Source organism: Mauremys reevesii, linkage group 22, assembly GCF_016161935.1.
Source record: "Mauremys reevesii isolate NIE-2019 linkage group 22, ASM1616193v1, whole genome shotgun sequence".
In the NCBI taxonomy this organism is placed as follows: domain Eukaryota; kingdom Metazoa; phylum Chordata; order Testudines; family Geoemydidae; genus Mauremys; species Mauremys reevesii.
The window spans coordinates 3252835-3280772 of record NC_052644.1 but is presented as its reverse complement, the minus strand read 5'-3'; the positions used below and the strand labels follow the sequence as shown (position 1 = coordinate 3280772).

The 27938-nt window shown below is 58.3% G+C and overlaps 2 protein-coding genes across 4 annotated transcripts; both read left to right on the top strand.

Annotated features, from left to right (window-relative positions):
- Positions 1-394: 394 nt before the first annotated feature.
- MRPS12 (mitochondrial ribosomal protein S12) lies at positions 395-3831 on the top strand. 2 transcript variants are annotated; one of them, XM_039510588.1, is made up of 3 exons: positions 395-533; positions 1759-1858; positions 3262-3831. In XM_039510588.1, exons 2-3 carry the CDS (start codon positions 1801-1803, stop codon positions 3639-3641), a joined length of 438 nt encoding a protein of 145 aa, XP_039366522.1. In that variant the 5' UTR covers positions 395-533; positions 1759-1800; the 3' UTR covers positions 3642-3831. The 2 variants fall into 2 exon arrangements, with proteins under 2 accessions (XP_039366522.1, XP_039366521.1); XM_039510587.1 differs by having other exon boundaries at positions 399-533; positions 3229-3831.
- Positions 3832-4651: 820 nt separating this feature from the next.
- On the top strand, positions 4652-25192 carry SARS2 (seryl-tRNA synthetase 2, mitochondrial). Of its 2 annotated transcripts, none has more exons than XM_039510579.1 (16): positions 4652-4820; positions 5966-6061; positions 7491-7520; positions 8968-9108; positions 11086-11140; positions 12096-12159; positions 16269-16374; positions 17126-17173; positions 17835-17943; positions 19706-19751; positions 20432-20519; positions 21240-21352; positions 21587-21680; positions 22162-22254; positions 23016-23081; positions 24121-25190. In XM_039510579.1, the coding sequence occupies exons 1-16, from the start codon at positions 4731-4733 to the stop codon at positions 24235-24237; spliced, it is 1356 nt and encodes a 451-aa protein (XP_039366513.1). In that variant the 5' UTR covers positions 4652-4730; the 3' UTR covers positions 24238-25190. The 2 variants fall into 2 exon arrangements, with proteins under 2 accessions (XP_039366513.1, XP_039366512.1); XM_039510578.1 differs by lacking the exon at positions 4652-4820 and adding an exon at positions 5418-5527 and having other exon boundaries at positions 24121-25192.
- Positions 25193-27938: the final 2746 nt, after the last annotated feature.

Below are 27938 nucleotides of genomic sequence, written 5' to 3'. Positions count from 1 at the left end.
GTGTGTGCGCTGGGTGTGGCTGGTGCCCCTAGGCTCCCCAAAGCCTTCCCCAGGCAGCGAGCGACCCAGCCCCACTGCCCCGGCCTCTCTCCTCCCTCCCGCTCTGCAGTGGGACAAGCTCTGGCCAGGAGAGGGGAAGAGGACGTGGCCTGAAGCTCACACAAGGGCTCAGCAGCAGAACTGGGGAGAGAACCCAGGAGTCCTGGCTCCCGTGCTTTAACCATTAGACCCCACCATCACCAGGCTGCGCTGCAGTCAGGCCTGTGACTGGTGCGCGGAATGACCCCAGCGCGCTCCTGTAGGACCCCACCATGATCCAGCCTCTAGACTACCCGGCCAATCAGATGGAGCAAGACTCCCTGAGCGACAGCAGCGCTCCGCCTACCCGCCCTAGCGAGTCCAGCCGCGACCAATCAAGAACGGTGGCGCCGCCGCTAGAGGCGGGGCGGGGCTCCCGTGTGGCCAACCAAGAGGCGGCGCGGTCGTAACCAATCAGAGAGCGGGCGGCGGCAAGATGGCGGCTGCGGAGTGAGGTCAGTGTGGGGGGGAAGGAGAGCGAGGGGCTGCGCCGCCCCTCCCCCACCGGTGCATGGGGGGACCCAGCCCCCTCCCCTATCTAGGGCCCTGGCCCCTCCCCCTACTTGTTCCCGGGGGGGCACAAACATTCCAGCCCTGCCTGGTGCCCGGCCCCCTCCATCTCCCCAGCGGCTCCTCGGGCGGGCGGGGTCCCGGTGACCCCATAACTGCTGGGCTGTGGGGGACCCCCTCCCCCTGCTGCTTCTCCGGGGCGTGGGCCGGGGGGGGGACACATCTCCCGTTCTGCCAGCTTCCCCCCTCCCCCAGCTGCCCCTCTGTGGTTGGGGGATACTCCCCCCCCACCCCCCATCTGGTGCCCAGACCGCTCTCTAGTCTTCTCCCAGCTGCTGTGTGGTCCCATCCGCCTTACCTGGTGTCCCTAGTTCCTTCCTATTTCACTCTTCTCCCCCTCCCCCCCCCCGCTGCTCCCCTGTGATTGGGAGTGGGGTTCCCCTCCCCACTTGGTGCCCTGCCTTTCAGCCGCCTCCCTTCCCCCAACTACTACTCCGGGGCTGGGGAGAGGACCCCATTTCCTCTCCTCTCCATTTGTGGTCCCCTCCTAGCTGCTCCTCCATGGATGTGGGTGACCCCCCCCCCTTTTCACAATCTGATGCCTGTCCCGCTCTTCCCCTCCCAAAGGCTTTGGGCATGTAGGGGATTTGTACCCTCCCCAAACCAGGTGATTTGTCCTGCTGAAAAATCCCCACACACACCCCTTCCTTGCCCCCATTACTGTGCCCCCTTTTTCAAAACCATTGTTAGATTCTCAGCCCTGGTGGGCCAGGTGTGTCCCTACACAGGTAGAAAACAGGCTAAGCCTTACATACACATGCACCACTGGACCATTCAATCTGAATCTGCAGGAATCTGCTCTAAGAAAGTGGGTCTGTGACGGTTTAGTGTTTGGCAAAGGAGCTTTGTAACCTGGATGCGTCATTTTGCCTAGGAAGTGGGCAGAGACTTGCCAGACTCATGACACGTACAGCAACAAACCCTTGTCAGATAGTAACAGTTCTCACCCGCTTTTCTTCTGGGCTAGTGATTTTAAAGTGATAAGCTCTGTAGTCAGTTACCAGTCCCATAAACCATCTTGTCTCACTTGACTAAGACCTTGCCTATCAATGTGGTAGCTGGCGTTCCTGCCCTCCAGAAATATTAACTTCCTGTTTTCCTTTCTTCCAGGGGACTTGTATTCATGGTCTCTGGGGCTTTAGTGAGCTTTTAATGCGGAGAATGTCGTGCAGGGGTTTCCTGAGGTTGCTGGCATCACCTTTGAGATGGAGTACGTATCTGTTTCTGTTCATTGCATTGAGTCTGATTCTGGAGCATTGTTCTGTATTGCTTTGCTATGCAAAAAGTGCATTTAGCAACTATACTGGCTCCCAGTCTTCATAGAAATATGGGACTGGAGGGGACCTGGAGATGTCATCTAGCCTTTCCCCTGTGCTGAGGCAGGCGGCAGGCATAACTATCAATGGACCATCCCTGGCAGGTGCTTCATGGTTTTTAAGCAAGGTTAGACTATGACGGGGCTTCCACAACCTCCCTTGGTAACCTGTTCCAGTACTTAACCATGCTTGGAGTTAGAAAGTTTCTTAATATACAACCAAAATCTCCCTTGAAACAAATCTGGTTCCTTTGTGTCCTCCCCTCAGAGGAAATGGAGAACAATTGATTAGTCGTCTTTAATATATGGAGATAGGTATATCTCATAGAACTGGAAGGGATCCTGAAAGGTCATTGAGAGTCCAGCCCCCTGCCTTCACTAGCAGGACCAAGTACTGATTTTTGCCTCAGATCCCTAAGTGGCCCCCTCAAGGGCTGAACTCACAACCCTGGGTTTAGCCGGCTAATGCTCAAACCACTGAGCTGGCCCTCCCCCACACCTTGTACATATTTGTTCTCCCTCAGTCTTCTTTTCTCTAGACTAAACGTGCCCAGTTCTTTCAGCCTTTCCCCATAGGTCTTCTAAATCAGTATTTCTCAACTTTTTTCGATACCAGGGATGGTCTTGCTGCCTCCTAAACTGTGTGAGCGAGATCTCAGGGACCAGCGCCACTCCACGGACTGGTTGTTGAGAAACTCTGTTCTAAATCTCTTACCGTTTTTGTTGCTTCAGGAACAACCAGCTGGGGGACAGGAAGAAATAATCCCAGGGTTGCACAATTTGAATAATTGGGCAGGGGTCCATGCCTTTCTCTGAAGCACGGGTTGGAGGCAGGGTACCATGGTCCTATCTAGCATGGTAAGAGGTGGGATAATGGATTAGAAAGATGTCTGATGCTCTACTAAGTTGAGCCCAGCACAGCCTGAGACATAATACCTAGTGGAAAGAGCACTAGAGCAGAACTCAGGAGACCCGGGTTCTATTCCTGGCTCTGTCTCTGGCCTGCGGAGTGATCTTGGGCAAGTCACTGTCTTGCCACGTGCCTCCGTTTTCCCATCTGTAAAATGGGGATGATAACCTCTTTTATAAAGTGCCTTGAGATTTACGGATGAAAAGTGCTAGGTAAGAGCTAGGCATTATTATAGATGGACCATTGTTCTGGTCTCCTACAGCAATAGATGGACCATTGGTACAGAAAGGGATGTCAGCTTGGATTAGTCAGATTGTTCCCAAGTGGTAATTAATGAAACTTCTCTTCCTTATAGGTATCAATCCTTTCCCTCTTGCCTTTGTACCAGGGAGATGGCCATTAACCCAAGCTCTGGGCCAGCTGGAAACCCGCACCATGGCCACCCTCAACCAGATCCACCGTAAGGGCAAGCCAAAGTTTCCCCCACTCAAACTTGGCCCCACCTTTGGCAACCCCCAGCTCAAGGGCGTGGTCCTCAAGACCATGATTCGCAAGCCCAAGAAGCCCAACTCTGCCAACAGAAAGTGCGCCCGGGTGCGGCTCAGCAACGGCAAGGAGGTGGTCTGCTTCATTCCCGGAGAAGGTCACAACTTGCAGGAGCACAGTATTGTGCTGGTGGAAGGTGGAAGGACACAGGACTTGCCGGGGGTGAAGCTCAAAATAGTGCGTGGGAAATATGACTGCGCCCATGTTCAGAAGAAGAAATAAGCGCCTCTGTGCTGAGAGGTGTCGTGGGATTGTAAAGTTCCCTGCTTAGCAGGAAAGGAGTTTTAGTCATGTCTGCATTTGTATCATGGCAGATATCCTCCAGAGACGTTACTACTTGCTCTGTACTGTTGTGAAGTATTTACATGCAGACCATGCTCATTAAATTCTAACTCGTCTCTGAGAGACAGGATGAATTTGTGTTCCGATCAAGGGCACTGAGTTGTAGTCTTAGTTCCTGGGGCATATGAGGAGGTGTCTCTGGCTATGGGGTCTCTTTGGAAGAGTCGCTCAGACTTGGGTGGGGGGGTATCTCTTCCTCTGCTCCTGGGAGAGGGGCCTCTGGAGTGTTGATCAGGCTGTGGTACATAGGGGGACTCTGCAGGGTACATGGGGTCTCCAGAGTGACTGCCCTGGAGCACTCTGGATGGTCTTTCTGAAGGAGGTACCTTGGCTGGAGGGGGGTCTCTGGGTGTTGCTCAGACTGGGGGACACAGGAGGGCTCTGAGGATGGGTCACATGGGGGAGTCATGGATTGGGACAGTGGTGTGGGGGTCTCTCTGGAGGAGCTGTCCCTGCCTGGGGAGGGCTGGGGGTGTTGCTCAGGCTGTGGGACACAGGAGGGCTTTGTGGGGGGGAGTCTCCCCCTGCCCTGTGGCAGTGTCCTTGGGTGGAGGGGGGGTGGGGTTGCTGGGGATGTAGGGCTGCTGTGGGGGGGGGTCTTTCTTGGGGGGTCTTGGGATGGCTCCTACTCCTGGTCCTTTAGCACCCCCTCCTCCCGTCCCCATGGCACCCAGCTGGCGCGGCCGAGGGGCAGATGGGCCCTTCCGCCTCGTCTTGGGGGCGCGCTGCGATTGGCCGGCTCGCGCGGGAAAGGCAGGAGGGGGGCGGGGCGGGCGTGTCACATGACCGGCAGACATGGCGGCGCCCATGGCGCTGGGGCGGGCGCTGCAGCGGGTCCGCGCGTGGCGGGCGCTGCCGGGGCCGGGGCTGCCCGGCGCCGGGAGGCGGCGGAGCAGCGAGGGGGCGGCGGGGCGGAGCCGGCTGTACGAGCACGTGCGGGAAGGGAACAGCGCGCGGCCCCGTCTGGACATGGCAGCGCTGAGCGCCCGGCCCGAGCAGGCGGAGCGGGAGCTGGAGACCCGCAAGGGGCCGCTGGGGCCCCGGGACCTGCGCGAGATCGTGAGTCTGGGGAGGGGCCTAGCTGAAAAGGGGAGGGGCTTGTGGGAAGGGGAGGGGCCTAGTTGAAAAGGGGAGGGGCTTGTGGGCAATGCCCCAGGGAAATGGGTGGGACGTGTGGATGTGGGAGGGGTTTAGCGGTAAGTGGGTGGGGCTTAGGGCAGGGGAGGGGGCAGGGGAAATGACCAGCTTGGCAAAGGGATTATGGGTGGTTGGGGCAGGTGCTAGAGGGAGGAGGGCCTTGTGGAGAGGGGATAGGATAGGGCTGATGAGAAGGGTTTATAGCGTGGGCAGGGCCTATAGTGAGGCTTGTGGGGACGGCCTTATGGGGGAGGATGGGTGGGGGTATAGAGAAATGTGAGGTTTGTGGGGATGGGATGGGCTGAAGAGGAGGGGCTTATAGGGACACGTCCTGGGGACTATAGAGGAGTGGGCAGGGCCTATTGGGAGGGATCTATGGGGATAGGGGAGTCTACAGTGGATGGGTTTATGGGATATGAAGTGGGGCTTAGAGAACAGGGGAGGGGCCGTTGGGGAAGGGGTAACAGAATGGTGGGAGGTGCAGCTGTTGAAGTGGAGGGTACTGGTTTTCCTTCCTGTGTGCTGCCATCGTCCCTGCCCCCTTCTGGGTGTGATGGCTCCGTCTTTCAGATCAGCCGCCAGCTAATAGGGAGAAGATGGATCCAGATTCCCCAAGCAAAATCAACAGGGTGATCCTGACCTGATTCTGGTCTCTGTCACTGCTGCTCACAGGACTCTGAACAGCAGCCTTGAAACTGATTAGGGCCTTGTAAATTTCCCTGCTGCTATTTCTGCTGTTTGGATAAAGTTCTGAGCAGAAGCAGCAATGCTGCAGCTGCTTCTTTGTGGTGAAGGAGACAGGTCAGGGCAAGGGGAAGCTGGAAGAGGAGGTGGATTTGGGAGGGAAGGGTGTAAGGTCAGGAGGTTAAGTTGAAGAGTTGGATTCAGTGCGGGGGGAAGGTGATGCTTTGAATATGGGAAAGGAAGATAGAGAGGGTTTGGGACAGCGAGAAGGGAAAATGATCTGCAGAATGGAAAATGCCTGCTGCTTTGTAGTGTTTTGGGGAGTGACTGTTAGAGAAACCCCAGCTACAAGCACTCACGCTGCTGTTTTCCATCCCCACCAGCTCTCCACGTGGAAGAGACTGGTGAATGTGCAGGAAGAGATTGGAAAACTTGAAACTGAGAAGGAGGAAGTTGCCGTTCAAGTGAAATACCTCGTGGTGAGTCTACACAGCAGCACCTGTCCTATTCCCCAAAATAAAAATACCCCCCATCACACAGACGTCACGGTCCAGAACCTAGCCAAGATCCCTGGAAATTACACAGACACCTTATTCACTGTATCCTGGCTTCATGTGCCTCAGCTGCCATCTCCTCATCTGTGAATGACTTCAGGCCCTTTTGAAAAGGTGCCTGTGTGTATAGAATCATAGAAATGTAGAACTGGAAGGGCCCTCCGTAGGTCATCTAGTCCAGGCCCCTCTACTGTAGCCAGAGGGGATGACATAGTGAACCAAACATCAGGTTTGAAACCCCTGGACTCTCTGGATCTAGAGCCTGGATCCAGCAGTTGATACAAACCATTATCCTTCCCATTAATTCAAATTATCCATAGTTTATGTTATGTGGATTGTTCAGATGAGACCAGAACATTAGAAACTGAACACTAAAACCCCCATGTGGCATGTTTCTTAAGCATAGGGGGTCAGATTTTCTTCCCCCTCCCATCACCAATCCTAGCTCCCGATCGCTCTAGAGACAAGGGCTTGATTTTAGTGCTGGATGAACTGTATCCATTAGAGAGTCTGTCAAGTGCCTTTTACCAGAAAGCAAAGGACTGTAATTGGGCCCAACTCCTGTTGGCAAAACTCCCATTGACTTCAGTGGGTGCATCTTTCAGTCTTTCGCTGTATGACCTCCTGGGTCGCCAAGGGAGCTCAAAATATGTGACTTTGGACTTCGATGATTTTTAAGCATGGTCTTTTTATTCCACTTGCTGCTTGTGGGTTTTTCTGCTTAACTCTATGGGCTGTTTGTGCATGTTTTGTCTGGGTTTTTTTTCCTTTGACCTCGCCCCATGCCAAGCACGACTGACAAACCCTGCCCTGCCCCGCACCCCCAGCTGCTCTCTAACCCCGCCCCTGTGGGGTTTGTGCTGCTTTTAGATCCATTTCACACTGTGAGTCTTTGAAAAATCCAGCAGCCAGCTCTCTTTGGGCTTGATTCGCCCCCCACGCTGGCGCAAAACTGGAATGACCCCAGGGAAGTGGGTGGAGTTACACTAATGTAAAATTGAGATAAATTAGCAGAGAATCAGGAGCATAGTGTGTAGATTTACTTCTGGGCCCTGGGGTAAGATTTTCTGCTACGCCCCAGGTAGCCCCCTTCTCCTGTATGTTTCCAAACAGCCACAGTGTGCAATACAATATTTCCATGTTTAAAACCCCCACTGCTTGTGGCTTCTAACAGCTGGTGTAACTTTCTGTCGTTGCAAATGCTCTGTTCAATAACCTTAAGAGAGCAGATGCCGGGGAGCTGTGCTCACTTTCATACAATCCAGGCACCCCTGGTTTTGTTTTCTTTAGGCCAGACACCCTTCAGCAAGGAAATAACTCTTACTACCTACTGTTTTTCTTTTTTCCCTCCCAGGAGACCCAGGACAAGAGCACGTTGCAGGCGGTAAGAGCCAGATTTTGCTAATGTAACAATCTGTGGAAGTGGAAGGAAGCGTTAAGTGCATGCTTGACCTCTGCAGATGGGCACTAGAGGGTCGCACACTTCATTCCTTAAGTAGACTGAGCTGTAAACCCAAGGAGAGCAGAATATTAAGCTGTTGCCTGTGATGGGTAAGCAGCAGCAGGGGGCGCCAGAGAGATGCCCACCACCTGCTGCAGCAAACGGCCACACTGGGTCTCTGACTTTGCTCTCACTTAGAGCGCTGAAATCCCGTTTTCCGATTCTCCCCCAAATCAATTGGACTTTGCCTCTTGATGCCTAAAATATTCCCTGAAAATCTGAAATTGATCAGACTGTAGCAACCCAAATCTGCTTTGATAATCTGTTCAGAAGCCCAAAGGCCTCACCTAATAGTCCAGAAACTGACGTGGGTTTTTAAACTATGACATTAAGCATGCACGGATCATTGGATTTCTTGCCAGCTACCTGAATCGATATGTATTAGTGGAGCTGTGCGACAGAAAACTGCAGGTGATCACTGGTGTTAGAAGGCTTCATTTTTAGGACTCCGCAGGGCCTGTTTGATCTGTGGCCGCTGGGTTTGGCCCCTCCCTGCTTTTAGCATGAATGTGCTGTTAGCAGAAGGCCTCGTACCTTACAAGCCCTGGCAGGAGCACATGGAGAGCTCCTTAGAAATCCTCCTTCACGAGGAAGGATGGAGGTTGGGGCAACAGGATGAGGCGTGGCCAGGTGGCTTTGAGAGGAAGGCAGGGAAGGGGGGTTAGGGCACTGGCCTTCCTGTGTGACCCTGAGCCTCAGTTCTCCAGCTGTAAAATGAAGATAATACATCTTTTCTATTTAGATTTTAAGCCCTCTGGTGCATGAACTGTCTCTTTTTTTCTGTCCTAATGCAATGAGGCTCTGGTCTTCATTGTGACCTCTAGGCTTTACTGCAGTTCAAATCACCGATATTCAGGGCTTTAGAGAAGAGAGGGGTTATCCGGCGGTTAGAGCGTGTGATGGGTGTCCCGTGGAATGGTTCCGTTCCCAGCTCTGGGAGGGGACACGTGGATTAGTTGTTGGAACACAGGACTGGCTGGCCTGATGTCCGAGTTCTGGCCCCAGGTCTGCCGCTGTGTGATGCTGGGCGAGTCGCCTTTCTGTGCCCAGTTTCTAAATTTCCAAAGGGGGCTGATGCTACCACCCTGCAGTGGAGGCTGATGCTACTTTGAGGTTCATGGTTGAAAGAGGCAGCGGAAATGAGCCCTATAATACAGTGCTGGGTGCAAGCTGTTGGGAAAATCCTGTAATACTCAGAGGCATATGGGCAATGAACCACAAAGAGCACGATAAAACTCAGCCATTGGATACATATCAGGCTCCTTTTTAATCCTGGATCTGTCTGAGACTCATTCCTCCTCTCTATATGCTCCTCTGCTCCCCCAAACAGCTTCCTGATTACCAGGTGCTACGGAGCCGAGGGCGGGAAATACGTCACCAGCTGAATTCCCTGTACCAGAAGGAGCTGGAGCTGGATGAAAAGTACTATCTGAAGGCTCTGAAACTGCCGAACTGGACCCACCCTGATGTGGTAAGCGGGGCTGCCGGGTCATGGGACAGAGGGTTGCTGTACGGGTGCACAATAGTCACTCAAGACACTGGGAGGCTTAACATTATAGTTGGTAGGAAACTCTATGAGTACAGGAGAGATCTCGGTAAAACTAGGAGCCTGTAATGGATGTGGATTCAGGCACCCGGGCTTTAGATGTCTCTATGGAACTTTCACCTTATTTCAGTCAAGTCTGTCCCTGAACTTGGACTTAAACAGCTGCTTGTGTGCAAGGGAGGGTGCAGAGAAGAGCCACGAAAGGGATCCAAGGGCTGGAAGAAACACCTGACAGGAAGAGACTTAAGGAGCTCGATCTGGTCGGTGTCCCAGAGAGAAGCTGGAGAGGTGACGTGGTCACTGTGTAGAAATACAGGACCTTCCCGGGGAGAAAGGACCAGGTGTGAGAAGATTCTTTAATTGAGCGGAGAAAGGCAGAACTAGAACCAACGGCTGGACGTTAAAGCCGGACCAAGCCCAGTTAGAAAGAAGGCACCGGTAAACAGTGCGGGTGGTTAACCGTTGGTACCAGTTCTCCAGCTCTGATGGCTTCAGATCCCGACCGGATGCCTTTCAGGAAGACGCATTAGCCGCCACAAGGGCTTGGACTCCGCACAGGGGTGGCTGGGTGAAATCTCCACCCTGTGCTCTACAGGAGGGCAGACTAGTGCAGGGGTGGCCAACCTAGGGCTCCGAAGCCACACGCGGCTCTTCAGAGGTTAACATGCGGCTCCTGGTACAGGCACCGACTCCGGGGCTGGAGCTACAGGCGCCAACTTTCCAGTGTGCCGGGGGGCGGTCACTGCTCAACCCCTGGCTCTGCCACAGGCCCTGCCCCCACTCCACCCCTTCCCGCCCCCTCCCCTGAGCCTGCCGTCCCCTCGCTCCTCACCCCCAGAGCCTGCTGCACACCACGAAACTGCTGATCGGGAGGGAGGGGGAGGTGCTGATCGGCGGGGTGGCCGGTGGGTGGGAGGCGCAAGGAGGTGGGGGGAGCTGCCGGGGCGGGGGCTGCTGACGTATTACTGCGGCTCTTTGGCAACGTACATTGGTAAATTCTGGCTCCTTCTCAGGCTCAGATTGGCCACCCCTGAACTAGATGGTCCCTTGTTCTGGCCTTTAAAATCTTATTTATCTTCTCTATCCATCCATCCTACATACACCCACTAAGGGGAGTGTTGCACCTTGCATAGCACACGGCCGTTCTTACAATATCATGGCCTGACTTTTTTTTCTAACGGTGCAGAGCATCTGCAGCTCTAACCGCTAGACCCTGCTCCCCTCCCCTTAGCTACATTGATTTGTGCCTGGCTCCCCACCTTTATCCAATGGCCTCTCCTCCGCAGAGCAGGGAGTCTGGGTGTGGTTACTGCCAGAAGCCGGGAGGGGAAGACAGGGTGGATCTCTCCAGAATTGCCCTGCTCTGTACGCTCCCCCTGAAGCTCTGATACTGGCCGCTGTTGGAGACAAGATACTGGGCTAGATGGACCCTTGGTCTGACTCAGTATGGCCGTTCTTATGGTCTTAGAGAACCTAGCCAGTCATACCTAGGGCTTGCCTATTGCGGAAAGGGTGTCTTGGCTCTGATAATACAGGTATAACTGACCCAAAGGAGGGTGTCCACACTTCCTTGTTAAACCGGCTAGAGCTACTTCTCCTGCAGATCGTAAATAGGCCCCCTGTATTCTGGGTAAGCATCCCAGCATGCCGTGTTCCACTGCTGCGCACTCTGCATTGCAGGATTTTTCTCACGCTGCCGTTGGAATTGTGGGACTTTGGGTCGAACGCGCACCCCGGAATTCAGTTAGCCTCTAGGTGGTGCCGCGTCCCGAGGCCGGGTCAGAGAGAGAGAGATCCAGGGAATTGTGGGGCTCGTCCGCTTTGAGTTCGGAGTGCGTTCCCCACGCCTCTCTTGAACCTTCGTGGTGGTCCCATGCGACCTTTGACCTTTCCTTCCTCCAGCCCGTCGGAGACGAGAGCCAAGCGAGGGTGGTGGAGGTCGTGGGAGAGAAACCAGGTAGGAAGCAGATTCTCAGAGGGGGGTTTCGGACCCCGTATATGGGGGAGGGTCACACGGGCCGGCTGCAAAGCCCATCTACAGCTGGCATTTCTGATCCCATCTTCCCCCACCTGGGGGGATCTGGCCCCCGGCTAGCCTTGGTTGTGACCTGCCTTCTCCAAATCTGCCTTGGAGATGGGAACATCTGCTGGGGAGAAGGGGAAAGACCAGCTTTGGCCCCGTGAGCCCCAGGGAACTCTGGGAGCAGCAGCTGACAGGCAGAGAGAGCCTGGGAACGGAGCCCTAGTAGCTGGCTCAGTGGGGTTCTGTGGGTCTTTGGCAGCAGCGTGTGTGTTTTGGGAAGAGGGGGAGACACCAAATATTAAGACGTAGGATGGGAGCAGTCACGCATCATCCCTGTGAGGGGAGAATGCCGATAGTCGGAGTGCGTGGTTACTCATGCATTAGCCGTCTGGGTGTCAGGACTCCTGGGTTCCATCCCAGGCTCTGGGTGGAGAGTGGGGTCTAATGGTTAGAGCAGAACAGGGCTGGGAGACCAGACTCCTGGGTTCTGTCCCCAGCTGTGGGAGGGGAGTGGGATTTAAAGGGTTAGAGCAGAGGACAATTGAGTGTCAGGACTCCCGGGTCCTGTCCTGCAGTTGAGAAACAAAACAACTGTGACCGTGTCTTCCCAGCTCTGTCACTGGCTGCCTTTGCAACCTTGAGCAAGTCACGTCCCTGCTCTGTGCCTCAGTTTCCCCCGCTGTAACAGGGGCTAACGCTCGCCCAATCTCCCGGGTGGTTTGCCCGACTGCAAAGTGCTTTTTGCACTCTGGATCCTGCGCAGCAGATGCACCCGGCGAGTACTGCGTCCGTTGAGTTCAGGGAGGGGAAGAGTCCCCTAGAGCTGTGACGTGTCTCCTGGGACCCCGCTGTGACTTTAACCCTTTGTTTCCCCTCCGCTTCATTTTAGCTTTTGATTTCAAAGTGAAGGGGCACCTGGAAATTGGGGAGGACCTGGATATTGTCAGACAAAGGTAAGATGGGGCAGGGGGGGTTGTTGTTAAGGCTACATTACGCTGAACTTTGGGTTGAAATCCGAGACCATGGCCTGCCTGATACGTAGGCTTAGGCCGTCCGGCTCTGAGCCCTCCACGTTAAATGCCACGGAGTTCCCTTAAATTCAGCACAGAGCAAAGCCAGAAAAGTAATCTTGATGCATCTCCCCGCCACACACACAAATGAGGGACGTTTGGAGACAAATTAAACCCCTCCCCCCAAAGCGATCCAAGTTTGTGGTTCTCAGCCTGCTGTGCGCACCCAAAAGCCACCGTCGCTGCTGGTCCCGTGTGCTGAAAGGCTGCATGGGGACTCCATGCCTTGAATATCATGGCTAGATTGGGTAGTGCGACCGCGGCTGGAATCCCGTGTCCACAATTCAAGAGGGATGTTGGTCAGTGGGGTCAGAGAGGAGCCGCGGGACTGATGAAAGGGTTAGAAAACCTGCCTTAGGCTCAGAGCCCAGTCGCCGTTTTAGCGGAACGCAGAGAAGGTTAAGGAGAGACCTGATCGCAGGCTCTGAGTGCGGATGTGGGGAGCAGAAGCGTGACAAGCGAGGGCTCTGCGGTCTCGCAGACGCAGCTCTGACCGGATCCGTTGGTTGGACGTTGAAGCTGGACAAATAGCCTGAAATAAGGTGCAAAGCTTCAGGGCCGCTCTAGCCCATGCTCCACCCCCATGGGCCACGGAGGGCAGTGAATAACCAGAGCACGGTGCGCTCCGGCCACGTCCCTGGCCCACCCATGCTGTGGGACGGGCCTTTTGCCAGTTACACCCCACCCGCTGCACAGGGTGGATTCTCAGGGCCATCTCCACACGCCGTGCGATCCCCTTACGCTGCCGGAGGGTCCCGAATATAACTGAGCGTCAGACCCTTGGTGCCTAAAGGGCCGTGACGCGCTAGGCCCCTCTCCAGTGTTTGTACCCTCCTGTCTCTGGCAGAGGGTCAGGTTTGGGGAGACTGAATCTTGCTATCACATCTAGCCCCTGCGCCTGCCCTCGGGGGACCCCTGGGCGATGAGGAGGGGGCTGGCTGCTCTCCCGAGCGGTGGGTGGGCTAGAGGGTTGTGAGGTTGAAATTTTCTGCCTGTTGCAGGCAGCAGAATGGAAGGGAGGGGGCCGGATGAGGGGGTGGGAGAGCGAGGGGTAGCTGTTCCCGAGCAGCCCAGTAAGTCAGTTTCACAGCCGTGGCTGTAACTTGCTTGGTTCTTAAACGTCTTGTGTCCTTGGGGGTTTTTGAAACCGGGGTGATGGAGGCCAGAGGCTCTGGATAGCTCAGGCAAGGAACAAGCTCAGGTCTCCTGCGGGGTGAAGTAACAAGGAAGACGTTGTGACCTAAGGACTGAGGCACGGGAATCCGGACACCTGGGTTCCATTCCTGTCTCTGCCACTGACAGGCTGAGTAACCTTGGGCAAGTCACGTGCCCGCTCCGTGCCTCAGTTTCCCCCTCCCAACCCTGACCTCAGCCTGTGAGCTCCTTGGGGCGGGGACTGCCTCTGCAGGGCCCTGGTTTCAGTGGGGCTCCTATCTAATCGGAGGGAGCTGAGGATTGATTGGCCGGGGGCTTGCCTTCGAGTGGCGCTGAGCGGATGACCTCAGCATTGTGTGTGTTGAGCGCCTGTGAAAATCAGGCCCTGGGGGGCTGCTGTCTACCTGGGTAGCCCTGGGGGAGAAGAGAGCAGAAGCTTAGTCCAGGCAGGATGTCAGATTGGGGCTTGTTTGAGTCGAAGGGCTTGTCTCTTTAAAACAGCCGAGATAAGGTAGCCCAAGAAGCCGCCGATCACTCGTAAATGTCGCCCGCCCGTCTGCCATCAGGCAAATCTGCCTCGCATCTTTTGCGCTCTGTGCGGGGAGAGCCGTAAGCTCTCTCTGGCAGGGCAGCAGATGGTTGCTGGGGGAGCGACTGCCTGCTGGCTAGGCAGAACGCCGCAGACCTGGGGAGGCAGGAAAAGAAACAGCCATCGTCACCGACCCACGTCCTCGGCCAGCTACAAAGGGATGGAGCGCCACGGAGTTCGGTGGAGCTCTGGCAGCTTAAACCAGCTGCGGATCTGGCACTTTAATGCGCAAGTGCCACGCGCTGGACCATGTGTGTTACATGGCTCGTGTCCGTAGGGGATGCGAGTCTGTTAAGAGCCAGATCGAGAGGCCTGGCCCGTAGCAGCTTGTGATTTCAGCTCTCCAGGTGCCTGGTTCGGTCCCCCCGGGATGTGTCCCAAAATGGCAGCTGTCAGACACTGAATCTTGGGAACCTACCTCTGGCCTTTTTGGTGGTTAACAGTGTGATCTGCCCTGGCTAAGCTGGAGCACACAGCTATCAGCTGACATGGGGAGACCGGTCCCATTGGACACATTCATGGAAGATCCTAGGTCTGAATTACAAAGAGGAAGTGGGGTCTAGTGATTAGAGCAAAGGGGGCCTGAGTCAGGACTCCTGGGTTCTGTACCTGGCTCTGGGAGGAGAGCGGGATCTAGTGGTTAGAACCAGGGGGATGGGGTCAGGATTCCTGGGTTCTGTTCCCAGCTCTGGGGTGGGAGTGGGGTCTAGTGGTTAGAGTTGGCAGGGATGGGAGTCAGGATTCCCAGGTTCTGTTTCTGGCTTTGACACTGCCTTGCTGTGTGAGTTGGTGGCAAGACCCTTCACCCCTCTCCCTCTCTCAGTTCCCTCCTCTCTGTGAAATGGCAAAGATCTCAAGCTTCACCACCCTGAATCAGCCCTTCTAAAAACCCCACCCTTGAGAGGCTGGGACGTCCTATTCTCTCCACTTCCCAGGTGGGGGAAACTGAGGCACAGAGTGAGGCAGTGACTTGACTGAACTGTCTGGGGGATTCAGAGGTTGGACTGAGGATAGAACCCAGAGTCCTGATGCGCCCCCACACCCCCACTCTTACCACATCAAAGAGGAGACCTGCCTGGTCCTCAGGGCACCGTCCAATAGGCGCGTTGTTCTTGTAGCCAGGGCATCAGGTGGCACTAAAGTGATCAGCCACCTGCTGTTTCCGGACGCCTCAGGGGCCGTGAGGTGCCGATCAGCTGTCGCTCTCTGTGCCCATTAGCTGATTGCTGGCGCCCCGGCCCCCTGCAGAATGGAGGGGCCATAAATGTTGCATGAGCTGCCTTTCTCCTCCCTGCTGTTCGGCTGTGGGCCTCGGGCACTTTCCGACATCAGGCGCGGCTCCCCTGCCTCCCCCACTGCCCTCGGGCGGGGCGCTGGCCCGTCATGGAAAAAGGTTCCTCTCTCTGCGTCCGCGCGGGCGTCACGGGGCTGGCGCCTGTGTCCTGGCTGCATGAGTCAATTTCTCTCCCTCTTCGAAAGGCTCCCCTGGCTCCAGGAAGGCGGGAGTGAGTGGAATTACTCCAGAGGCGAATCTGGCCCCTTTGTCCATTAAACGGGACAACAGCTCTCCAGTCCTTCTCCCACCATCCTCGGATCGGCACAGATTCCCCGTGATCGTCCGGGCTGACCCTGTGTAGCCCAGGCCAGAGAACGGCCCCAAAGCAGAACTTTTAGCAAAACGGCCCCTCTTGATTTAAACGTTGTCCGTGATGGAGAATCCCCCACGACGCTGGGTCAGTCGCGCCAATGGCTGATTCCCCTCACCTGTAAAATGTATGCCTTATTCCTATCTGAATTTGTCCAGCTTCCAGCGATGACATCAGGTTAGGCCTCTGTCTGCTGGACTGAAGAGCCCGTTCTTAAATAGTTGTTCCCCGCCGAGGTTCTTGTAGACAGCGGCCAAGCTGCCCCTTAAACGTCTCTTTGTTAAGCTGGGTAGATTGAGTCTCTCGCTATACGGCAGGTTTTCCGAGCCTTTGATCGTTCTCTGAGCCTTCTCCGATTGCTCAACGTCCTGGAATGGTGACTGACAATCTGAAGCTCCCCATGACCCACCCTGTGAGGTAGGGGGGTGCTGTTATACAGCTGGGGAAACTGAGGCCAGGAGAGACTAAGTGACTTGGCCATGATCGCACAGGGAGTCAGTGGCAGAGCTGGGCTCGGGTTAGCGCTGCACCATGCTTCCGGGAGCATGTTGCTCACTGGAAGTGGCTTGAAATGGTCTCTCTTCCTGTCTCTCCCCATACAGGCGCCTCTCTCACATCTCAGGCCACCGCTCCTATTATCTCCGAGGGGCTGGAGCCATGCTCCAGCACGCCCTCGTCCAGTTCACCGTCAGCAAGTTGGTGAAACAGGTACTTCCGGCCGTGCGGCGTGGGGGCAGCACGATCTAGTGGTTGGAGCAGGGTGCGAGGCGTCTGGGCTCTCTCCCCAGCTTTGGGAGCAGAGTGGGGTCTGGTGGCCTGGAGTCAGGACTCCGGGGTTCTGTTCCCAGCTCTGGAAGGGGGGTGGGGAGAGCAGGGTGGGGCAGGGAGGTTGGGATCCTGGGCTCTATTTCTGGGCTTGGGGAGGGTGGGAATGGAATCTGGTGGTTAGAGCAGAGAGTCAGGACTCCTGGGTTCTGCTCCCAGCTGTGGAAGGGGAGGGTGGGGCCAGGAGCCAAGACTGCTGGGTTCTATTGGGAGGGGAGTGTTGTCCAGTGGTTAGAGTAGTGGGGCGGGGGGGGAAGGAGTCGTCATCCAGACTGCTAGGTTCTGTTCCAGAGTGTGCCACTGACTAGCCCATGTTTGAGGGGGTGTCAAGGATTCGGTTCATTAATAGGTTTTTGAGGCTTTCACCTCGGAGTTGCTGCTCCGTGCCCCCCCTCGGATAGACCCTGTGTCCAGCGTTTGGTCAGTCTCAGGCCAGCTCCTGCCGTTGGCAACGCCAAACCGCCCCCAGAATTCAACCCCCTGGTCGGCAGCCTCTGCAGAGGCTGAATGGGGTCACAGAGCCCAACCCCCCGCCGGGGTCCCTGCAGGGCATGCTGGGAGAAGGGGAGGTCGCCCTGGGTCCGCTGCTGAGCGCTGGCCTGTAGGATCTTCTCCTTTCTCTCTCCCCGCCTAGGGCTTCATTCCCATGGCCGTTCCCGACCTGCTGCGAGGAGCCGTGTTCGTAAGTGCTCTGGGGACGGAGCCCCGGCCTCTCCCTGCCCAGGAACATGGACGTCTCTGATTCCCCCCGTTCTCTGCTGGCCTTGGCAGTAGGGTCTCCCAGAGGCCGGCTGGCTCGGCGCCGTGTTCCCAGCGCTGGTCCCCGACTCCTCCATCCCCGTGTTCCTGTTACAGCTTGATCCCGCCTGCCCCCAGCCCTGGGATCCCAGTGCCGCTGGCTCCCGGCCCCTGTCTGCATTCCCAGCAATGCCCATTCCGCCCCCCGCTCTGCGATGCCGGCTCCCAGCTCCCGGGCACCCACCCCATCCCCCAGCTCTACATTGAGAGTGGCAGCTGGTCCGACTTGCCCCAAGCCCTGTATTCCCAGGGTCGTACATTGCTCCTCCCCGTGTTACTGGTGCTCCCCGGGGGTCTGCCCACCCTGCTCCAGACCCTGGCGGTCTCGCTCTCCCTTTCTCCCAGGGCCGTGGGTCCATCGGCCGTGCAGAGTGTCCATCCACCTCTCGGAACCTGGAGTTCGGGAGGGAGGGAGGAAGGACAGGTGTGGTTCTGGATGAGCCGACAGGGTGGCCACCCAGGACTGGGGGTGCGGGGCTGGGGTGCTCTGCCGGAGAGCTGGACACCACGGAAATAACCAGGGCTCTGCAACCGCTGCCCTCCAGGAAGGCTGTGGCATGCAGCCCAACGCTGTCCCGTCCCCGGTGTACAACATCGACCCGTCCCGCTTCGAGGACCTGTGCCTGGCTGGCACCTCCGAGGTCGGCATCGCAGGTGAGGCAGGAACCGGCGGGCTGTGTCCTTCCTCCGCTTCCAGCTGTGACACTGAAACGCGCTGTGCCCCAGAGGTGGCTGCATTTCAGCGGCGCTAGTGGGGATGGGGCAGAAGGGCCTGGGTCAATGTGAGATGAGGTCGGTCTCATCCCTGAGCCCCAGGGGGGCCAGGTCCCTGGGCTGATGTCTGATCGTTTATGGTTCCTGCGTTCGCTGCACCTCCGACCCCACACCAGTGTCGGGGCGTATTACCCCTTTAAGGGACCAGCTGGAGCTGGCAGCCGGGGTGCAATCACGACGCGCCCTGCTCCAGACTGGGACTGTGTGTAAACGGGGAAAGGAAGCTGAGCAAAAGAGAGAAGGGACCAGACCTAGGCCTGGGAAAACCTATTTTTCAGTTGTAAGTTTGGAGTCTTTGGGGCCAGGCCCTTAGAAACTGGATTAAGCAGCTTCTTTCCCGAGCTCCTCGAACGCTCCGGGAGCTAGGAACTCCACCGGCACCTGCCTCTCCGCTTAGATCTCAGGCCTCCAGCCGGCACCTTCATCGGGGCAGGATCCCACTGTCCTCTTCCTCCTGGCGGGGGGCTTTGAGTTCGTCTGCCCTGAGCTGGGAGCTGTCATTCCCAGCTCTGACGGAGCTAGCAGGCTAAGAATAACGGTGTGGCCCCTCCCCTCCGAGACCCCAGGCACGTCCTCAGACTTTCCCCGACTCCGCTCCGGCCACACTTTTTCGCACGCTCACATGACCGGAGCGAGGGCAGGTATGTCCCCCAACAGAGCACTTAGACACCGAGCGGCCGTGCCCACGCTGCGTGGCTTCCTTCCAGGCGTCTCCGAGCTCCGCCGGGTCCTCAGCGCTCGGGTGCAGCCGGGGGAATAGCAGGTCCGCCCGGCCATGCCAATGCTGCCTTCGTTCGTTTTGAGGCCGGGTCTGTCACGCAGTGGCCGGCGGACGAACGCCGTCCCGTTTCTGTGCCTGGTTCCTCCAGCGTGCCATAGGCTTGTGTCTTCCGCCAATCCCAGGGGGTTTTCTCCAGACGTTGGTAAACGGCCTGGGTATTACGGAGTTGGGTACCTCTGCCCCAAGCTCCGGCGTAGCCTTAACCCTCCGGCTGCCACAGATCCGCCTGCAGCTCAGCCCCCGCCGGTCTGTTCCTTCGGCCCGGTGGCTAGTTGCGGCCTGTTTATTCAGAACAAAAGCGCTCCAGGGAGAACATCCGGGGGGGGGATCCCAAACCAGGAACCGCCAATGCTCACCCGTCTTCCAGCTGGCAGGTCTCAAAGATCTGCGGGCACCCAGCCGGGCCTGTCTCTGGGCTGGAGCATGAGTGACCCTCTGCCCTAGGCCAGGGCGGGCGCTTTGTGCTGTACCGAGTGCATCGTGTGCCAGGGCCTTTGAGCCGGGGTGAGCAGCCTGTGCTGGTCCCCATGGTGGTGAGGACGGGGGGGGGACGTTCATTGTTTCATTGGAGGGGGAAGTTACAGTAATACTCCCCCGTTGGCGTTAGATCCTGCAGGGAATGTGTTTTATCTCCTCCACTGAGCCAGCAGGACAGTCGCTAGCCAGCCCAGGAAGAAATCTCCAACGCTGATAGAGGGGGCTCTGTCTAGTCCCTGCTTTCTCCAGCCGTCCAGCAGCGCAGGGGCCTTGCTCTCGTTTTTGCTGGACCCAGGAGAAGGGCTTAGCGTGCCTGGCACAAGGAGGGGGCCACCCCATCGCCCTGTTCTGCGCCCCTCCCTGAAATCCTCCCCCCTTTTCCAGGCTACTTCATGGATCATGCCGTGAATTTGGAGGACATGCCAGTCAGGTAATAACCTTCCACTTGCTCAACTTTGTTTTTCACAATCGGCTTCTTCCTTCCTGATCTGTCTCTCTGCTCCCCTCCCAGCCCCGGCCCTGTGCCTGGCCCCTCCGTGCAATCCCACCGCGCTCAGCGCAAGAGCCTTCTCCCCCGCAGCGCTCGCCGTCCCGGGCACACACCCCGTATTTCACCCACCCTGGCGGCTCTCTGGCTCAACCGGAAGCGCGCCTGTGCTTGGTTTCTCTGTCCCTCCGGTGTTTATTCCCTGCCAGGGGCTTGGGGACTCTGTAAATTCTTGTTGTATTTTGCTGGAGGGGAATAGAACCCAGGAATCCCGACTCCCAGAGCACCTACTCTCCCTCACCCCCTCGCACTCTAACCACTAGACACCACTCCCATCCCAGAGCCCGAAATAGCATCCAGGAGTCCAGACTCACAACTTCCTTCACTCCCCAGCCTGCCCCAAGACCTCACTCCCGCGGAGTCCTGGGGTTCTGTTCCTGGCTCGGAGTCAGACAGGGCAAAGTCTGAACATCGGTGCCTCAGTTTCCCCACTCTGTCCAATGGGGTTAATGATGCTCACCCCCATGGCAGCTGTGGGGTTTCTTTCCCCCACCCACCCCCGGAGAGGACTGGAGCAGTGGGTTTAATTTCATGGCCTCTCTTGTCCTTTTCCCCTTTGCCAGAACCGTGTGTTCCAGCACCTGCTACAGAACCGAGACCGACACCGGCAAGGAGCCCTGGGGCTTGTACAGAGTCCATCAGTTCACCAAGGTAGGGGTGCTGTGCGTTCCCTTGGGGAAAGCAGGAATTGGGGGGCCAGGGGGAATGGGAGATTGGAACCCAGGAGTCCTGGTGCCCAGCCCCCCACTCTAACCACTAGACCCCACTCTCCTCCCAGAGCTGGGATAGAACCCAGGAGTCCTGGCTCCCAGCCCCCTGCTCTCACCACTAGACCCCACTCCCCTCCCAGAGCTGGGATAGAACCCAGGAGTCCTGACTCCCAGCCCCCCCTGCTCTAACCACTAGACCCCTCTCCAAGAGCTACGGCCACGTTCCCCTTGCTGATTTGGGGGGAGAAGGTGAGCAGAGAGGTGCTCAGTTTCCATACTGCATCCTGCTCTGGGCTGCTCCAGCTACTGGCCGAGGGGGCTTATCTGTGTCGGCACCTGGACTGAGACCCTCTGTCCTGCCCTAGCCTCTGACCCGACGGGGGAACGGACCACCAGCGCCTCCTCCCCAGGGCTGGATCAGAACCGACACCCTCTGGCCCGACCACTCCCCACCAGCCTGGCAGGACATTTACAGCAGGGTGGCATTCCAAGATCCCAGCCCCAGGGGACAGGGTTGATGCAGGTCGAGGGTGGGTGGGGGGACGGCCTGGGACCCCTCCCCAATAAAAGGCCCGTGGGACGGCGCGAGGAGCGGCACCCGGTACCAGGCGGGGTGGAAGCGGCTCCTCCCGCCTGACGCTCCAGTTTCCCTCCCCCCCAGGTGGAGATGTTCGGGGTGACGGCGGCGGAGAGTGGGGAGGAGAGCGCCGCCCTGCTGGAGGAGTTCCTCGCCCTGCAGAAGGAGATCTTCTCCGAGCTGGGCCTGCACTACCAGTGAGCGGGAGAGGGGAGGCTGGGAGTTCTGCAAGGGAAGCAATGGGGTGGGGTGGGGGGGCACCCCCACAAGGGTTCCCCTTCTGGCCTCCTTGGCGGCTCAGGGCCGCTTCCCTGCTTGTCTGGGGAAGTCGGCACCGGCAGCCCCAGCCCTGCTCCAGGCTAGGTGCCCCGAGTGCTGGGATTGGTCCGTAGCTCCCGCCACCGCCTGCCTGATTGGTCTCTCCGCGGCAGGGTCCTGGATATGCCCACCCAGGAGCTTGGGCTGCCCGCCTACCGGAAATACGACATCGAAGCCTGGATGCCCGGCAGGGGCAAGTATGGTGAGGTGAGAGCCGCCAGCTGGAGCGGTGGGCGTGGGGGGCGGAATCCAGGCGCCAAGCGAGCAGCTTGTCCAGGGGATCTGGGGTGAAGGGGGCAGCCCTGGCTGATAGCTCCTGCTGCCCCATGTGCCTTGGCTCCCTTAGGTTAGAATCCCAACCGCAGCGGCTGTCCACCCTCATGCTTCAGGGTGCGGGGTGGATAGCCGTGGGAGGGGTCAGGAAGGAGATATCAAATCACCTACACCCCTAATGCAAATGCACTGGGAAGGTGGGTCCATTTGTGATGACTCGGGGGAGTAGGGTGGAGGCACCAGGCCCACTGGTCTGTCCTGGGGAGGCAGGGAAAAGGCGGGGGTGGGAGGCGGATTGGTCTGGATGAGGGGACACCCTAACTCCTTTGGCAGGTCACGTGACTGCTTTTGTGTGTCACATGACTGCCGTCCCCCAAGCCACTTCCCACCACACGGCCCCTCTTCGCTTCCCCAGATCTCCAGCACCTCCAACTGCACTGACTACCAGAGCCGGCGCCTGAACATCATGTACTACGACCGGACCGGGCAGCTCCGCTACGCGCATACGGTGAGCGCCCGGGGCGGCAGGGAAATGGGGAACACGCGCGCGCACCCCAAAGGAGAACCGTAGGGGAGGAGGAGTGAGGGGCGTTACAGGCGATTTCACGGGAGCGTCAGATCTAGCAGTGGGAGACCTAACAGAGCCTGGTGCTGCATCTCAGCCCTGGGTGAGGGGTCACTGTATAAACGGCTCCCACGCCCCACCCCAGAGGCAGCTGCACCTCAGCCCTGGGTGAGGGGTCCCTGTATAAACGGCCCCCGTCCCCCACCCCAGAGGTTGCTGCATCTCAGCACCAGGCGAGGGGTCCTTGAAGAAACAGCCCCCGCACCCCGCCCCAGAGGAAGCTGCATCTCAGTGCCAGGCAGTGGATCCTTGTATAAACAGCACCCGGCCCAGAGGGGGCTGCATCTCAGCCCTGGGTGGGGGGTCCCTGTATAAACGGCCCCCATGCCCCACCCCAGAGGTGGCTGCATCTCAGCACCAGGTGAGGAGTCCCTGTATAAATGGCCCCTGTGACCTGCCCCAGAGGGGGCTGCATCTCAGTACCGGGTGAGGGGTCCCTTTGTCAGGTTGGATCGTGCAGGGGGAGAGTTGCATGTTAGTTAATCCGCCTGCCTTGGGGGCGAGCAAATGGGGTTGATTCTTATGGCTACAGGTCCCGGGGCTGCTCAGGAGGCCGGCAGAGGCAGGTCACTGGCTGGTGAGCGGCTGTGGGGAGGGTGGGACTAACCCCGCCCTCACCCCGTCATTCACTCTGTTCTCCTCAGGTCAACGGCACGGCCTGCGCCATCCCACGGGTGCTGATCGCTCTGCTGGAGTCCAACCAGCTCCAGGTGCGCTCCCGTCCCGCCAGAGGGGACGTCCGTACCCTGTGTGCCCTGCGTTCGGCCCCTGGGCTTGGCACCTCCTGGCCCTGGGGGCAGCTGTCCCCACCGGGGCTGAAAGTAGCGGCTGAAGCTCCAGGCCCTTTAAATCTCCGCCCGAGCCCAGCTGCCGGCGCTCCAGCGGTGCTTTAAAGGGCCCAGGGCTCCCCGCAGCGGCTGGAGTCCTGAGCCCTTTCAATCACCGCTGCGGAAGCCGGTCTAGTCCGGCACGGCGTACTGGCTCTTGCCGGTACGCCGTGCCATACCGTACCGGCTTACTCTCACCTCTGGTCCCCACTGACGAGCAGCAGGGCGGAGGGGGCTGGCCCCACGGCCCAGGGAGAGAAGGCAGCGTTGTCACAGCCTCGGTTTCTCTGCCCCAGCCTGGAGTAGAGAAGTGGGGAGGTTCCCCCACTGGAACGGAGCCAGGCTGGGGCTGAGTGTAGCCGGCACTTTCCCGGTTCCCGTTTCAGGCGGGACGGGGCCGACCTCCTGCATGGCACGGGCCGTTAAGCAGCGCCCGGAGATCGCTGGCCTGCGCTCGCAGCATGGGGCAAGCCAGAGCCGTGGTCCCCGAGAGCAAGTGGCCCCCAGTGCCCCTGCACGTGCAGGCAGTCGAGGAGGGGAGATCTCCCCAGATGATCCCTCGCTATGGAGAACAGTGGGGTGTGGCGGGGAAATCCCCATGTCCCAGCTAAGCCGGGGGAAAATTCCTCCCTGCCCCCTTCTCTCCGTCAGCTGGGGAGCAACCCAGAAAATCAGGGGTGGCTCAGCAGTGCGGGCCCCATTCCAGAGTAGATTTCCCTCCCCCTCACCCGCCCTGAGATCCAAGGTTTTTTGGGGAACAGGGAGCATCCCTCTGCCCAGGCAGACGGAGGCCCGGAGCCGGGGTGATGGGGTGGGCTCCAGATGGGAGCTAGCGGGTCATATCTTCAGTCCCCGCTGTTGTTTAGCCATGTGCGTGTGTGTGCTGTGTTTTAACTGCCCCCTGCCCCGCTCCTCCCCCCAGGATGGCAGCGTCCGAGTCCCCGCGATCCTGCAGCCGTTCCTGGGCGTGGAAACCATCGTCAAACCCAGCTACGCCCCCTTGAAATACATCGGGCCCAACCAGCCCAAGCGCCGCTGAGCCGCCTACCGGGAGCGGCCGTACCGGGGACCAGCCGTCGGGGATCCCAGCCGGACGCAGACGAGACGCGCGCACCCCGGCAGCGTTCAGAGGGGCCTTTCCTGGCTCTGAGCCGCACCTGGCTTGTGACCTGTCCTTTCTCCTGCCCCCTCGAGTTGGTCTGCAGCACCTGGATGGGGCCGAGGTGGATGGGGTCTGAGGTGCTTCAGAAACCTCAAGATCCTTCCGGCACTGGATTGCGCTGCCTGGAGCCAGACCCCTGCACTGGCAAGAGGCAGGGGGCTGTTTTCTCCCCAGGACTCCTGGGTTCTTCCATCAGTAATGCCTGGCGAGGGGGAGGAGAGATCTGGCCTTCAGACCTTTGGGGGGCATGCTGGGGCCATGGCTAGATTCATTCCCCCCTTAACAATTCCCTCTCCACGTCCTGCTCTGCGACCTCCCTGCCGGTGGAGCTGGTGGCTGACGAGATCGAGAGCTTTCGCCCCGCGGGCCGCCGGTTCTCATCCCACTCGGGCCGGCGCTGGCTGCGGCGTGCTCCCATCGGCCAGCCCTTCGGAGACCCTGACGTGAAACGAGTTTGCCGGGTCTCAGCCCAGCTCCCCGGTGGAGCCGCGTCGCACAGAGCAGGATCGGCACCGATTCGCGCCGGCTGCCTGAGCAGACAGGCAGAACGGGCCATGGAGAGTGGTCTTTCCCCTTGGCCGCAGCCAGGGTCCCCCGGGGGCTGTGGCAGCCAAGCAGGGGGGCAGCGTGTTCGCCCTTGCAGCTGCCTGTGCTATGGGGAGGGAGAGGGGGATTCAGGGTCCCTGATGGGTCGCTGGACTGACTGCAGTGGGGCAGGATCCCAGCCAAGGGGATCAGAGGGGCAGGGAGATACCTGAGTGGGGCAGCTGCCAGGGTGGGGCATGGCCTGCCTAGAGTCGCCAATCAAGGGAATGAGATTGTGCCACCCATTAAATCTGCAACTGAAAAAAAGTTTTTCTATTCTCAAGGGGTCACTGCGTAAAAAACAGACTGGGTAGGGAGGGGGGTCCAGTGGGTTACAGCAAGGGGGGTTGGAAGTCAGGACTCCTGGGTTCTCTCCCAGCTCCACCACTGACTCATGACCTTGGAACAAATCACTTTGTTTCCCACTGTGTGGAACAGGGGTCACCCCTCCTCTCCTGGCTTTGTGGATCCTCGGCCGAGCCTTCCCCAGGCAGGGGGGAGGATAGTTGGTCTGGAAAGACCTGACCCAGCATCTCCGTTGACCTCCGTGTGCTTTGGATCAGCCCGGCCAGTGCTCCTGCACCCCCTGCTCCTCTGTACTCCAGCTGTTATTCCACGGTGGAGAGCGACTTCTGCAGGACAGGGCACTTAGAGGGGTGCAGGGTACTGGAACAGCTCTCCTGGGCAGTGGTTTCCCTGCCTTCGGGGCAGGATCTGACCCTTCGTGATTGTACAGTACTGCTGTCCGCCACTGAGAGGGTGGGGTGGGGAGCGACAGCTGCTTATGGATGGACTGTTTACCCAGCACTGAGATGCAGCCACCTCTGGTGTGGAAAGGTGGCAGCTGTTTATACAGGGATGGCTCCCCCGGCGCTGAGATGCAGCCACCTGTGGTGTGTGGGGTGACAGCTGCTTATAGACAGATAGTTCAACCAGCCCTGAGATGCTCCCTCCTCTGGGGTGGAAGGTGGCAGCTGTTTATACAGGGATCACTCCCCACCAGCGAAATCCTTCCAACCCCAAAGTGGCAGCCAACCGTTGTTTATCCAGGGATCCTCCCCCAGCACTGAAATGCTGCCACCTGTGGGGTGGAAAGATGGCCGCTGTTTATACAGGGATCGCTCCCCCTGGGCTGAGATGCAGCTGCTTCTGGTGTGGAGCGCAGCGGCTGAGCAGTGCCGACTGCTCAAAGAACAACAGACCCCGGTGCGACTGGATTGGCGGTAGCCACGCTGGGATCCCAGAGACGTGGTAGGACAAATCTGTTTTGTCCATCACCTCTGCCCTTGCTGGCCAGTTTCAGAGAGAGGCGAGTAGTCCAGGTGCATGTGAAAACCTCCTAACAGCTGCTTAGAAATTTGCCCTGCTGCCCGGTTTGATGCGTCCTCCCCGGGGCGGCTGTGAGGGGAACAGGTTGCAACCCTTTATGCCTGGCTCTGCCACAGCGAGGCCAGCGGTGTCTCTGAAGGTGAGCCTAGAACAGCTGCCAATTGCCAGTTCCCGGCTGTGCTGAACAATAGCGAGAGGGAACGGCCCTGGCCCCGTGTACATTTATGATCCATCGCAAGGAGCTCGGACTGGGAGCTAAATTCCTCAAACTCGGCTGCCAAAGCCGGGCCTGGAAATGGGTCGCGATCCCCCTGACTCCTGTCCGCGGCTCAGTGCTGAGTCTGAGGGGAGAGCGCCCCCTAGAACGGCAGCGGGGCCAGCCCTGGCTGCAAGGGGAGAGCGCCCCCTACTGCACCCCCACCGCACAGCGTCCCCTAGGGTTGAGGTCAGCACTACAGCCGGGTCTTTTTTTTTTTTTCTTTGCAAATAGTCGTTACCCGCCAAAAAAGAGCATTTTTCAGGGCACCAAAACAATTAGTAAATTTGGGTTGAATTTGGCAAATAGTTTTGGCTGAAAAACTGGACTTTAAAAAAAAAAAAAGTCTAATTAGCGAAATTTCTAAACAAAACAAGTAAAAAAATCGGGTTTTTTGGTTTGAACGCAGCGTTCGATCCAACACACAAACAGTGATGTTTAGTTTAGTTTTTTCATTTCGGTGAGAAACCAAAAAAAGTTCATTTTTGGCTTGAACCCACTTGATTTTTTTTTTCCTGATTTTTTTTTTGGAGGGGGGGAAGAGGCCCCAAACCGACCAATCATTTGCTCAGCTCTAATCAGCACTGATTGCAGGGGGAGAGCGCCCAATACTGAACCTCCCACTGCACTGGGGCCAGTACTGACTGCAAGGGGAGAGCGCCCCCTACTGCCCCACTGGGGTCAGTGGCGACTGCGTGGCGAGAGCGCCCCCTAGTGCCCCACTGGGGTCAGCGGCGACTGCGTGGCGAGAGCGCCCCCTAGTGCCCCACTGGGGTCAGCGGTGACTGCGTGGCGAGAGCGCCCCCTAGTGCCCCACTGGGGTCAGCGGCGACTGCGTGGCGAGAGCGCCCCCTAGTGCCCCACTGGGGTCAGCGGCGACTGCGTGGCGAGAGCGCCCCCTAGTGCCCCACTGGGGTCAGCGGCGACTGCGTGGCGAGAGCGCCCCCTAGTGCCCCACTGGGGTCAGCGGCGACTGCGAGGGGAGAGCGCCCCCTAGTGCCCCACTGGGGTCAGCGGCGACTGCGAGGGGAGAGCGCCCCCTAGTGCCCCACTGGGGTCAGCGGCGACTGCGAGGGGAGAGCGCCCCCTAGTGCCCCACTGGGGTCAGCGCCCCCTAGTGCCCCACTGGGGTCAGCGGCGACTGCGAGGGGAGAGCGCCCCCTAGTGCCCCACTGGAGTCAGCGGCGACTGCGAGGGGAGAGCGCCCCCTAGTGCCCCACTGGAGTCAGCAGCGACTGCCTGTGGTTCATCCTACTGCGTCTCCTGCAGCACTTTCCACAAGTGGTGGACGTCATCGCGGGCCTGTTTCTCCCACCAATTCAATTAGAAGTGGTGCTAATCAGGCCCTGGATGAAAGCAGTTGCATAACGTTGCTGTGAGTTATTCAGTAGCTCCTCCCCCCCGAGCC

Coding starts and splice junctions, on each gene's coding strand:
- MRPS12 (XM_039510587.1), top strand. CDS start 1,801: ATGCGGAGAATGTCGTGCAGGGGTTTCCTGAGGTTGCTGGCATCACCT. Junction 1,859..3,228: donor GGCATCACCTTTGAGATGGA/GTACGTATCTGT, acceptor TCTTCCTTATAG/GTATCAATCCTTTCCCTCTT.
- SARS2 (XM_039510579.1), top strand. CDS start 4,731: ATGGCAGCGCTGAGCGCCCGGCCCGAGCAGGCGGAGCGGGAGCTGGAG. Junction 4,821..5,965: donor CCCGGGACCTGCGCGAGATC/GTGAGTCTGGGG, acceptor CATCCCCACCAG/CTCTCCACGTGGAAGAGACT. Junction 9,109..11,085: donor ACTGGACCCACCCTGATGTG/GTAAGCGGGGCT, acceptor TCCTTCCTCCAG/CCCGTCGGAGACGAGAGCCA.